The sequence below is a fragment of the Equus asinus genome, chromosome 12, assembly GCF_041296235.1.
Source record: "Equus asinus isolate D_3611 breed Donkey chromosome 12, EquAss-T2T_v2, whole genome shotgun sequence".
NCBI classification, from domain to species: domain Eukaryota; kingdom Metazoa; phylum Chordata; class Mammalia; order Perissodactyla; family Equidae; genus Equus; species Equus asinus.
Window position 1 is genome coordinate 48,193,506 of NC_091801.1, and position 13,438 is coordinate 48,206,943.

The 13,438-nt window shown below is 39.4% G+C and overlaps 1 protein-coding gene across 2 annotated transcripts; it reads right to left on the reverse strand.

Annotated features, from left to right (window-relative positions):
• Nucleotides 1-419: 419 nt before the first annotated feature.
• Nucleotides 420-12,377, reverse strand: COX6C (cytochrome c oxidase subunit 6C). Of its 2 annotated transcripts, none has more exons than XM_014858830.3 (4): nucleotides 12,245-12,377; nucleotides 11,091-11,218; nucleotides 8,649-8,777; nucleotides 420-548 (listed from the first exon to the last, which is right to left on the reverse strand). In XM_014858830.3, the coding sequence occupies exons 2-3, from the start codon at nucleotides 11,202-11,204 to the stop codon at nucleotides 8,664-8,666; spliced, it is 228 nt and encodes a 75-aa protein (XP_014714316.1). In that variant the 5' UTR covers nucleotides 11,205-11,218; nucleotides 12,245-12,377; the 3' UTR covers nucleotides 420-548; nucleotides 8,649-8,663. The 2 variants fall into 2 exon arrangements, with proteins under 2 accessions (XP_014714316.1, XP_014714317.1); XM_014858831.3 differs by lacking the exon at nucleotides 12,245-12,377 and adding an exon at nucleotides 12,100-12,224.
• Between the last annotated feature and the right edge of the window lie 1,061 nt (nucleotides 12,378-13,438).

Here is a 13,438-nt window from a genome sequence, read left to right on the forward strand (position 1 = left end):
AGCAGAACTACCAAACGGTGATGGTGACGCCCAAGGATTATGTCCTATGTTGATTATGCTAGTTGAATCTGCAGATGGGGAATGTGTCAATATGGAGGTTTAAGGGACTTGAGCATCCTTGGATTCTTGTATGGGGGGGGATGTCCTGGAACCAATCCCCTGTGGATACCAAGGGATGACTGCAGTCATGTAGGCTCATGCAGGCCTTAAATCCATGGCCTAGGACTAAGAAACTGCACCTGGTGGTATCTCAGTGAAATGGACAAAACGGCAGAGCAATCAAAAATGTCCCAAAATGATGAAATTTATAATAGTAAAATCAAATTATCTTCATAAGGTTCATGAACACAGTTAAAATCTCTAATCAGTTCTGATGCAAGTGCCTTGAATTATATCAGTAAGAATAACTGAGCAAAGACTTACTGTCCATGTATTTCTTATTTATTTATCAAGAGAAACTATTCCTTAGCCCAAATATTGATGTTTCATAGTTCAGGAACACAGGTCAACGAGTGACAAACTTCCGTGGAACTCAACCCAAAGAAATTCTGTGGAGAAAAACATAGTGGCTAAGTTAATGACAAGCATTAAGTATCTCTTTTAATACCTCACCACCCCTGAGATCATCTGAGGTCTACTCCTACTAGTGGAGCCCACACTTTGCTCACTCACCATTAGCCCAGGAGAAGCCCAGTTGAGGCTGCCTGGGCTTTGGGTCCATTCTCCACCAAGCTTCCTGACCACTCTCTTTTCCATTTTGGGCATACCACATCTTACTCTGGTTTCTTGCTTTCATTTACCAACTTATGCTTTTTTCTTCTCTCTCAGGTCCACCCCCCTCCATTTCCTTCTCATACTCACATACTGTTCCTAGAAGCAGCAGCCAATCTATTCTAAATGATACTTCTATTCCTACCTCCAAGTCTGATTTTCCTTACTGATTTTTAAACACAACTTCTTATAAATAAAGAAGATAAAAGTCTAACAAATATTAAAAATTAGCCTGTTAACATCTGATTATGAAATGTATACCCACTGTGGGAAATTTGAAAATTTCAAAGTTATGAGAAAACAGCAACGTCAAGATTCCACACAGAACTACTATTTTCTTGATCTTTAACCTCCACTTGTTTTTTCTGTCCAATTTTTATTTAACATAGATCATCCTTTATATAAAACATTCTTAATTTTCTATTACATAATTTCTTCATGTTACTTTGTGAATATAATTCCTAATGGACCCAATAGTCCATAGTATGAAAAAAGCATAACTCCTTATCAATTTTCCAACCACTGGAAATAAAGTTCTATTTTTTCTACTATTACTAGTAATACTGTGGCTACTTAGTGTATGGATCTATGTGCATTTCAGATATTTTCTTAAGATAAACAACTATAGAAATGGAATATTATAGAATGAGTCTTATATTAGGCAAAATTACTTATATTCAAAATTATCCTTGAGTCTTTTAGAAAACTGATCTTAAGTCCAATGCAGCAGGTCTCCCCCACCCCCTGTAATGTGGGAAGGCAGGCACACACACACACACCCCCCCCCCCCCCCCCCACCAGCTGGAATTCTCATTCAGGATCAGCCTGCCTGGAAAAAACAGCAGATTCACATTTCCCTTGTCACATCAAACTCAGACTGAGATGGTCAACAGAATCTTTAATTCTACTTATGTTGTTCTATCTTGCTTTTTTGTTGACCTTGAATAAATTTAAATACATGAATGATAAGATTCCAGAGTATGAATACTTTCATCGGGTATGGGACACATGCTTTCAAGTCAATTTAGTGGATGACCTTTCATCAGCATGCAAGTCAGTCCCTTTCTAGACACAGAACCTTAATTTACACCATCCATAAGGCACAAGGACTTTGTGGATAAGACAGACCAAACCAGAATCCAGGGAAAGCCAACAAAATCACTAATAATGGGCACTCAACTAAACTATAAAAGGTGTCAAATCCTTTTGTTTTTTTAAAGTACTTCTTAAAGTGTGATTTTCCTAATGCCAATCTAGCAATTAATAACAGCATAAAACGTGAAATAACCTGGAACATAAAAAAATAACTTCATACATCAACAAGATGGTGGACTACAAAGCTCCAGACTCCTGTTCCCCCACAGAAAACGCAACAACATATGGACCAAAGTGTCTTTGTAAGAAATCTAGAAACCAGTTAAGAAGGTGTAGCAACCAAGCAAACATCTCAACAAGAAAAAGCTGCACTCAAGGCAGAAAATTTCATCGAATTTTTCCTCACCCTTGCTTCACACCCTCCTCAGTGCAGCACAGTGTGGTCAGGAGGAAACTGACCAATTCCTGGCTCCTCCCTCAGGACAGAAGGAAAAGAGTGGAATCTGCTTGCAACATTCCAACTTGTATGAGGGCTTCCCAAGGGACTGTTTTCTAGCTTGCCTTTCTCAGAGCACTGATGGGAACAGTGACATAGTTTAGATATGCTAAAAGCAGTGGTGGGTCCCATGACAGGAGAGATCTGCAGAGGGACTGCAGACTCATGGGCACCTATGGACAAGAGATTATGGGCAGAGGAATACAACAGACAGCTGATAAGGCTCCTAGAGGAAGCAGGGGTGAGACTCTTAGGGAAATTAACACTTAAAAGCAGCCAAGTATACATGGGATCTAGAAGCAAAGCACATGCAAGGGCTCAGGGAAGATGGATCCCCAGAAAACCTGAGCTTTTATGCCAGGCTGTTTGGTGAAGATCTTCCCATGCACAGAGCCAGCGTGCAAAGAATGGGAGAGGTGGCTGTTTATTTAAATGCCCAAATTTCAACAAAAGATCACAAGGTATAGAAAGAAAGAGGGAAACATGGCCCATTCAAAAGAATAAAATAAATCCCCAGAAACCAATACTAAAGAAACACATGCCTCCAACTTACTTGACAAAGATTTTAAAACTGTCTTAAATATGTTCAACAAGCTAAGGAGAACTCACACAGACAGCTAAACAAAATCAGGAAAACAATACATGAACAAACTGATAATATCAACAAAGAGAAATTATTAAAAAATTGAAATTCCAGAGCATAAAAATACAATAACTGAATTGAAAGCATCAGCAAACTTGAAAACAGTTCATTTGAACTACTGAGTCTCAGAAGCAAAAAGAAAATGAAGTGAATGACACAGCTTAAGGGACTTAGGGGACACCATCAAAAAGACCAATATACGCATCATGGAAGTCGCAGAAGTAAGGAAGGGGCAGAGAACTTATTTGAAGAAACAATGGCCAAAAACTTCCCAAATTTGAGAAAAAGAAATGGATAAACAAATACAAGATATTACTTCGAAGTAGGATAAAGCCAAAGAGATCCACACCAAGACACATTATAATCAAACTGTAAAGAACCAAAGTCAATAGATCGTGAAAGCAATGAGAGAAAATTGATTCATCACCTACAAGGGAGCCTCTGTAAGGTTACCAGTGGATTTCTCAGCATAAACCTTGCAGGTCAGAAGGCTGTTGGATGATATATTTAAACTGCTCACAAAAAAACCCTGTCAACCAAGATACTATATCCAGCAAAACTGTCCTTCAAAAATAGGAAGAAATTAAGACATTCCCAGATAAACAAAAGCTAATGGATAAGGAGTTCATTATCACTAGATGTTCAGTGGGAGTTCTTCAAGTGGAAACTAGACAATAACTTGAAGCCATGTGCAAATAAAAAGTTCTCCAGTAAAGGCAAATATATGGACAAATATAAAAGCCAGTATTATTATAACTGTTTCATAACTCCACTTTTAATTTTGTAGGATTTAAAAGCATAAAATAAATCTGTTAATAGGTAAACAACATATAAATACGTAATTTGTGGCATTAATAACAAAGTGGGGGTAACAAAGTTGTAAAAGAGTAGAATTTGTATATGTGATTAAAGTAAGTTATTATCAGTCTGAAGTAGACTGTTATAATTTTAGCATGTTTTATGTAATTCCCATGGTAACCACAAAGAAAATATCCATAGAATATACACAAAAGGAAATGAGAAGGGATTCAAAACACATCACTACAAAAAAAAATTAAACACAAAGGAAGGTATTAAGGGAAGAAATGAAGGACAAAAAAGCTCTAAGATATATAGAAACAATTAACAAAATAGCAATAGTATGTCTTTCTCTATAAGTAGTTACCTTAAATGTAAACTGATTAAACTCTCCAATCAAAAGACACAGACTGGCAGAATGGATACAAAACAGGATCCAACTATATGCTGTCTACAAGAGATTCACTTTAGATTTAAGGACATACACAGTTTGAAAGTGAAAGGATGGAAAAAGATATTCCACACAGTAAGAGAGCAAGGGTGGCTATACTACTATCAGACAAAATAGACTTTAATTCAGACAATGTCAGAAGAGACAAAGAACAATACTGTATAAAGATAAAGCAGTTAAGTGACCAATAAGATAGAACAGTTATAAATATATATGCACCAAACATCAGAGCTTCCAAATATATGAAGCAAACACTAACAGAATTGAAGCAAGAAAGAGACAGCCCTACAGTAATAGTAGGCAACTTCAATACCCAACTTTTTCTGGCTAGAACCACAAAGATCATTAAGAAAATAGAGGACTTGAACAACACTACAGACCAAATGGACTTAACAGATACGGAACGTTCTACCAAACAACAAAATAGACATTTTTCTCAAGTGCATATGGAACATTCTCCAGGACAGGCCATATATTAGGCCACAAAACAAGACTTAATAGATTTAAAACATACAAGCATCTTCTTTGATCACAATAGAATGAAACCAGAAATCAATACCAGCAGGAAAACAGAAAAATCCATAAATGTTAAAATTAAACAACATACTCTTTAACAACCAATGAGTCAAAGAGGCTATCACAAGGAAAATTTAAAAAGAAATAATCTGAAATCCACAACTGAAGTTAACACCTAAAAGCTAGAAAAGGAAAAGCAAATTAAACCTGAAACTAGCAGAAGGAAGGAAACAAAGATTAGAGATAAACAAAACAAAGAATAGGAAAATAGAGATAAATCAACAAAATCAAGAGGTGCTTATCTGTAAAAATCAATACAGACATGCACTGCATAACAACATTTCAGTCAAGGACAGACTGCATATCCAACACTGGTGCCATAAGATTAGTACCATATAGTCTAGGTGTGTAGTCGGCTATATATCATCTAGCTTTGCGTTAAGTACATTCTATAATGCCTGCACAACAATGAAATCACCTAATGACACATTCTCAGATCATACCCCTATCATTGAGTAACGCCTGACTGTATTGGCAAACCTTAGCCAGACCAACTAAGAAAGGGAGAAGATTCAAATAACTAAAAACAGAAATCAAGAGAGGATATTATAACTGATTTTACAGAAATAAAAAGAATTATAAAAATACTATAAACAACTGTACATCAAGTTAGATAACATACATGAAATGGATTAATTCCTAGAAACACACAACCTACCAAGAAATGAATCAGGAAGAAACAGATAACATAAACAGACCTATAATTAGTAGGGAGATTGAATCAGCAATCAAAAACCTCACAACTTGCAGCCCGGTGGCGTAGTAGTTAAGTTTGAACATTCTGCTTTGGCAGCCTGGGGTTCACCAGTTCAGATCCTGGGCACAGACACAGGTACCACTAATCAAGCTATGCTATGGCAAGCATCCCACGTATAAAATAGAGGAAAAAGGGCACAGGGCTAATGTTCCTTAAAAAAAAAGAACCTCACAACAAAGAAAAGCCTAGGATTAGATGGCTTCACAAGTAAATTCCACTAAACTTCTAAAGAATTAACAGCAATCCTCCTCAAGCTCTTCCAAAAGAACTGTAGAGGAAGAACACTTCCAAATTCACTGTATGTATTGTGTGTGTGTATATTTTTTTTTCTGTGTTTTAACATGTTTTGACATCTTGAAGAACATTTCTGGGGTGGGGAGAGATGGCCCCTACCATGTTTCCTAAGCCTCTGTCTACTCTTGTGGCCACACCTGATTGACCATCTCATTAAGGAACGCAAAACACTCTACAAGGCCAGCATTACTCTGATACCCAAGCCAGACAAAGAAAACTATAAAACAATATCCCTGATAAATATACATGCAAAAACTCTTAAAAAACAGAATTCAACAGCTCTTGAAGAAGGTTATACACCAGGACCAAGTCGGAACTATTCCTGGAATACAAGGATGATTAAACACACGAAAATCGATGAAATACACCACAGAAGAAAGGCAAAAACCACAAGATCATCACAATTGATAAAAGCGTTTGAAAAGTTCAATACCTCTTCATGATAACAATTATCATGAAACAAATTAGGGAGAGAAGGAAACTACCTTAACATAATAAAGGCCATATATGAAATGCCCACAACTAATATCATACCCAATGATGAAAGACTGAAAGCTTTTCCTCTAAGATCAGGAAAAAGACAAGGATGCCCACTCTTACCACTTCTATTCAACATGGTACTTGAAGTCCTAGCCATAGCAATTACGTAAGAAAAATAAATAAAAGACATCCAAATTGGAAAGGAAGAAGAAAAACTATCTCTGTTTGCAGAAGACCAGATCTTATAAGTAAAGAACCCTAAAGATTCCACAGAAAAAAACTGTTAGAATAAACTCAAACAAAATTATAGGATACAAAATCAACACATGAAAATTAGTTGCATTTCTACACACTAAAAATGAAGAATCAGAAAAGAAAACAATTCCAATTACAATAGCATTAAAAAGAATACTAAGAATAAACTTAACCAAAGAGGCAAAAGACTGGTATACTGAAAACTATAAAACATTGCTGAAAGAAATTAAAGACACAAATAAATGGAAAGACATTGCATGTTCATGGACTGGAATACTTATAATTATTAGGATGTCCATACTAAAAGTGATCTACATCTATAATGCAATCTCTATCAAAATCCCAACAGTATTTCTGCAGAAATAGAAACATTCATGCTAAAATTCTTATAGACTATCAAGGGATCCTGACAAAACCATCTTGAAAAAGAAGACGAAGTTGGAAGACTAACACTTCCTGATTTCAAAACTTACTATAAAGCTCAACAGATCAGAGACCTAAAAGTGAAAGATAAAACTCATAAAAGAAAACAAAAAAAGCTTTATAACATTGGATTTGGCAATGATTTCTTGGATATGACATTAAAAGCACAAGCAATAAAAGAATTACATAAATTAGACTCCATCAAAGTTTAAAATTTCTGTGCAAAGCATACAATCAACAGAGTGAAAAGGCAATCTCACAGAATGGGAAAAAATATTCGCAAATCATATATCTGACAAGGCGTTTAAAGAACTCCTACAACTCAACAACAACAAAAAACCAATCAGTTTAAAGATGGGGAAAGGACTTAACAGATATTTCCCCAAAGAGGATATACAAACAGTCAAAAAGAACAAGAAAACACAATCAACATCATTAACCACTAGGGAAATGCAAATGAAAACCAAAATGATACACCATCTCATACCCATTAGGACAGCTCCTATTTAAAAAAAAAAAAAAAGAGAGAGAACAAGTGTTAACAGGGATGTGGAGAAACTGGAACCCTTGTGCACTGCTGGTAGAATGTAAAATGGTGCTGCTGCTATGTAAAATAGGATGGCGGTTCCTTAAAAAACTAAAATAGAACTACTATATGATCCAACAATTCCACTTCTCGGTATATACTCAAAGTACTGAAAGTAGGGTCTCAAAGAGCTATTTGCACACATCATAGCAGCATTATTCACAAAATTCAAAAGGTGAAAGCAATCCAAGTGTCCACTAACAGATGAATACAGTCATGCACGGCATAATGCCATCACGGTCAGCAACACACCACATATACAACAGTGGTCCCATAAGATTACTACCATATAACCTAGGTGTGTAGTAAGCTATACCATCTAGGTTTATTTAAGTACACTCTGATGTTCACACAACAAAGAAATCACCTAATGATGCATTTTTCAGACTGTATCCCCAACATTAAGCAATGCATGGCTGTAAACAAAATATGGTATATACATAAAGTGAAGTATTATTTACCCTTAAAAAGGAAATTCTGACAGATGCTGTAATGGATGAACCTTGAGGACATTACATTAAGTGAAATAAGCCAGTCACAAAAAGACAAATACTGATGATTCCACTTACATGAGGTAACTAGTCAAATTCATAAAGAAAGGACAATGGTGGCTGGCATGCAATAGAAGGAAATGGGAGGGTTGTTTAATGAGTACAGTTTGTTTTGCAAGATGATAAGAGTTCTGAAGATTGGCTTACAACAATGTGAATGTACTCGACAATAACGAACTGTACATTTAAAAATAGTTAAGACAGGGGGCCAGCCCTGTGGCCTAGTGGTTAAATTCTGCACACTCCACTTCGGGGGCCCAGGTTCAGTTCCTGGGCATGGACCTACACCACTTGTTGGCGGCCATGCAACATACCAACATATAAAATAGAGGAAGATTGGCACCGTTGTTAGCTCAAGGCGAATATTCCTCAGCAAAGGGAAAAAGACAGTTAAGACAGTAAATTTTATGTTATGTGTATTTTACCACAATTTAAAAAAATTCTAAACAGTAACTTCAAATAGCCATATTACCTTTATATTCCAAAATCACTTTGCACTCTGAAAGATACCAGCCTTCCTCATCTCCTCAAAATCTTTCATGGAATCATAATTTCTGTAGAAATCTGCATATGCTTTCTTTCTCGGTTCAGCCACAGCAAACTAAAAAGTAACATATTCCATTAGAACTTATTTTTTAGATTATTAGAAACAATACTAAAGACAACATAAATCACAATACATTATGTGTGTGTGTTCACCTTTAACTTGAACCCTCTATTTCCTAAGACAAACGGTGGAGGCACTGAGACAGATGCAAGGAAAGAAAAAGCAGCCTTAGGGAAACTACTTAGCAAGAGGAACCCTCCTTGCCTAGGGATGGATTTTGTTGCGTGGGTGGGTGGGTGTTGGGGGGGTGTGTACAGACTGGTAAGAGTCAAAGGGAGACACCCAGAAAGCTAAAAGATTTAGGGAGAAGGTAGACTGCAGCCTTCCCTCTGGCCAAAGCTAAATATTTCCACAGCTGAGACCAGCTAAAATATTCTGATTCAATTTAAGTTATACTATTAATTTCAAAGGAGTCTGAGATTGATTCTGTAACCATGTGCCTCTGAAAGGCACAGAAGCTTTCTATCTGGCAAGAGCCCTGGGTGATTTAGACTTCAACGTTAAGCCCTTAGAATAGACACTGACCTGTTTTACACATGAGGAAAAGGACTCAGAGTTTAAGTGACTTGATTAAGGGCTAGGGAGAAGCACTAGTTGGTAGGTGGCTCAACCAGGATTCACACCCAGGTCTGTCATCTGGCAAAGGTTTTATTCTCCACAAAACACTGCCTAAAAGATTTCAATGTTTGTATTATAATCTAAATTCAAATCCCATCCTGCATATAAAAACCAGTAAAAAATTCTTCTGGGGCCGGCCAGGTGGCACAGTGGTTAAATTCACACGTTCCGCTTCTCAGTGGCCTGGGGTTCATCAGTTTGGATCCCGGGTGTGGACATGGCACTGCTTGGCAAGCCATGCTGTGGTAGGTGTCCCACATATAAAGTAGAGGAAGATGGGCATGGATGTTAGCTCAGGGCCAGCCTTCCTCAGCAAAAAGAGGTGGACTGGCAGTAGTTGGTTCAGGGCTAATCTTCCTCAAAAGAAAAAAAAAATTCTTCCTAGTGCCAATCCACATCAGTTAAGGTGCTGCAGAAACATGGAATCATGATACTTCATCTTAACACAGCAAGAGCCTTCCATCTGGCCAGTTTTACCGCTCCACCTATTTGAATTCCCAACTTCTTCCAGTAAAACCAAGAGGCATAAGCCCCACTGCAACCCTCTGAACAAGGTCTGCTTGGACCCATTACCTACCTACAAAGCAACTGTGAGCATTCTGTCATGACAAGAAAAATATTTTTTGTTTTAAAAACACTGAACACTAAGGCAGAGAGAAATAACATAAAAGGCTCAGTCAACAAACCCAAGAAATAAAAGCAAATGAATTTTTTATTTTTTTAATTTATACGAGATACCTAGAGTAGTTAAAATCAAAGACAGAAAGCAAAACTGTGGTTCCGCGGGGTGGGGATGGGGAGTGGGGAATGGAAGGTTATTGTTTAACGGATACAGAGTTTCAGTTTTACAAGACGAAAAGTCACGGAGATGGTGACGGTTGCACAATATTATGAATGTATTTAATACCACTGAACTGCACACTTTAATATTTGTTAAATTTTATGTGTATTTTACAATTTAAAAAAACTTATTAAAAAAACCAAAAGGCACAACACTAAAATCCATAGAAAGCACAGAGTTAAAATGCAACTCTGTGGCAACAATTCTTCAAGGTGCCAAACAGAACTACTGCCTTCCCCATCCCTCTGCTTAAATAAAACAATTATAGCCTGTGCTATGAGCTGAACTTTCTCTCCCAAAATTCGTGTGAAGTCTTAATCCCCCAGCACCTCAGAATGTAACAGTATTTAGAGATAAAGTCTTTAAAGAGGTAATAAAGTTAAAACGAGGTCTTTGGCGTGGGTCTTAATCCAGTACGACTAGCATCCTGATAAAAGAAAATCCAGACAGACACAGGCTAAGACACAGAGGACCATCTGAAGACACAAGGAGAAGACAGCCATCTACAAGCCAAGCCAGAGGCCTTAGAAGAAATCCACCCTGCAGCCACCTTGATCTTAGATCTCCAGCCTCTCAAACAAACAATGAATTTCTGCTGTTTAAGCCACCCAGTTTGTGCTACTTTGTCATGGCAGCCCTAGCTTCATTTACCGAAGGACAAGCTATCCCAGGAATATGAAGTACTTTCCTGTCACACTGAGGTGAGTGGAGGAAAGGTAAGTGGAAGGAGGCATATTAAAGAGGGAGTTCCTTTAAAAGACTCTAAACTATTTATGAAAATAAAATACATTTTTAAATTTAAAAGACATATTTGGGCCATACGCAGAGTAAAAATCAAACATACATACCTTATAGAAAGTTGCAACACTCAAGGATACAATGAATGCTCCAACGATGTGAAATCGCAGACGCTTGGCCAGAAGGCCACGCATCTGGGGTTTCGTCAAAGCACTGGAAGCCATGGTAGTTATTCCCCCTGGTAGGTAAAATAGTAAGAAAAGAGAAGTCTTAGAAAACAGAAGTCTTAGAACATAGTAAGATATCTAAAGAATTCTGCCGCATAATGTATTTATTACCTAGAAAGGCAGAGGGAGGATAGGCGACGGCCTCCTCCCACAAAGCCTAACGTGTTTAAAGCTCAGCCTGCTTCCTCGTTTTCCCCTCTCACAGACGGAACGACCACCCTAAATAAGCGAGAGAACTGCGGCCGCGACGGTAACCGCGGAGCAGAAACTACCAACAAGACTCCCCCAGCCCCAGGAAGCTGGCAGCGGCTCTAGACCGACAAGCGCCAATGCACTTACAGCTTTTAATCTTCCAGACACCCCTGAGACAGTCATCATTCCCATTTTACTGATGACAAAACTGGGGCACACGAAAGTTATGTCACTTGTCCAAGGCCACGCGGTAAAGGATTACAAGCGGGCCAGGAGGCCCAGTGAGCGGCGGCGCGGGCCGAGCCTGCAGACCCCGCTAACGCGGCGGCGGGCAGGGCCGGAAAGGAGGCCGCGGCGGGACGGCCCTTCCCTCCCGCCACAGGCACGGCTGCCCTTCTCCAGCTTCCCTCGTGGAGTCACAAACGCTGGGCACAGCTAACGCCGCCGAGCGCCGGCCCCTACGCCTCGAGGCACGCTGAGGAGGAAACCGCTACTCCTTTTCCGCGGGTGAAAACACGGGCCAGACGGGCCAAATGACCTAAGCAAGGTCACAGTGACTGGGGGGAAACGCAGCGGGAACTGGGCCGAGGCCGGCCGCCTCCGCAGCCCGGTAGGTTCCTCGAGGCCCCCGCAGCCCATTTGGCTCCGGGGGGCCCCGCCGCCAGCTCGCCGCCCTCCTGAGGTCGCGGCGGGGGCGTACAGGGGTCGACGCAGCCGAGAGGTCCGAGGTTCCTCGACCACAGAGATGCAGTCACGACTCAGCTCCACGGCAGACTGAGAGCAGGGAGCGGGAGGTGGCGGTTATGGTTCGGGCGTCCCCGAACGAAGGACGCGACACAGCTCACCTTAACACCGGCGTCCTTCCTGACTGACGGAGAAATGGACGACTCTGCGGCAGCGCGCAGGCGCAGAAGGAGAGCGAACGGAGAGGACCCAGCGACGGTAGCCGAAAGAGCTCAAGAGACCTGCAGCGCGCTTCACACCAGTCAGCTGAAGCTCACCACTAATTAGCTTGCCTGGGTGACCTTCAATTTAGGTTACCTTCTGAATGGGTTTCCTTAGTATGTTGGAGAAATTAATCTTACTCATATACAGAATTAATATGAATTTATTAGAGAATTCGAAGGTATTTAATATGTGAATTAAAAAAAAATAATTCTCTACAAATAGAATACAAATCATCCTGGGCTCATAGATTGCCGGAACCATGTGCACAAGCTGACATTTTCATTATAACTACCCTTATGAGAATAACCGCTTGGTTTGGGTAAAGGGTGAATAAGACAGCAGAGTTCTAGGAGCTCAGAGCCCAGCAGATGAGACGGACGTAAACAGATGACTACAAATCCCAAGCGGTGGGTGCCACCCCAGAGACCTGACCCAGCTACTGCAGAAGCAATTACCTACCTGGCAGAGTTGAGCAAGTGTTGATGGAAGTATTTGATGAGATTTTTAGTAAAAGACAAGTGTTTTAAAGGAAGACAACCGGAAGTTTATGGAAAGTGGTATGTAAGGTGACAAGACATTTTCACATATTGAGGTATATGGGGTAGCTATTTGGGTTCAAAACTGGTTTAGATTGAACTAAAGGAGCCTAATTTATGACCTATCAAACATACGTTGTACATCTGCTTTAACCATTTAAGAATGCACTCTCTCAAAATAAGAATGCATACTTCCCCTCCTCTGCCCTATAGGTAACGCCCATATTAGTCCTTTTCCCAGCCTCAGGGTCCTGTTGATCTGCTAATTTGCAACTGAATACCTCTTAGAAACTTTGATGAATATGCCTCTTGGGTGTATTTAATATATATTCTTTGTTCTAAAAAGGTATAAGACTACTGAAAACGGTGCTTCTCTGGAACACTTTCTTCCTTTGTGGAAACTGTCTTCCTGGATTATAATCCACACCCTGGCTCAAGGAAAACTCACTCTTTCCCTCTTATCTATAGAATGGTTATTGGTTATTTTGTGTCAATAGGGGCTTGGTTATCATTGAAATAACCTGGATTTATATGATGTTGAGTCAACTCAGCAAG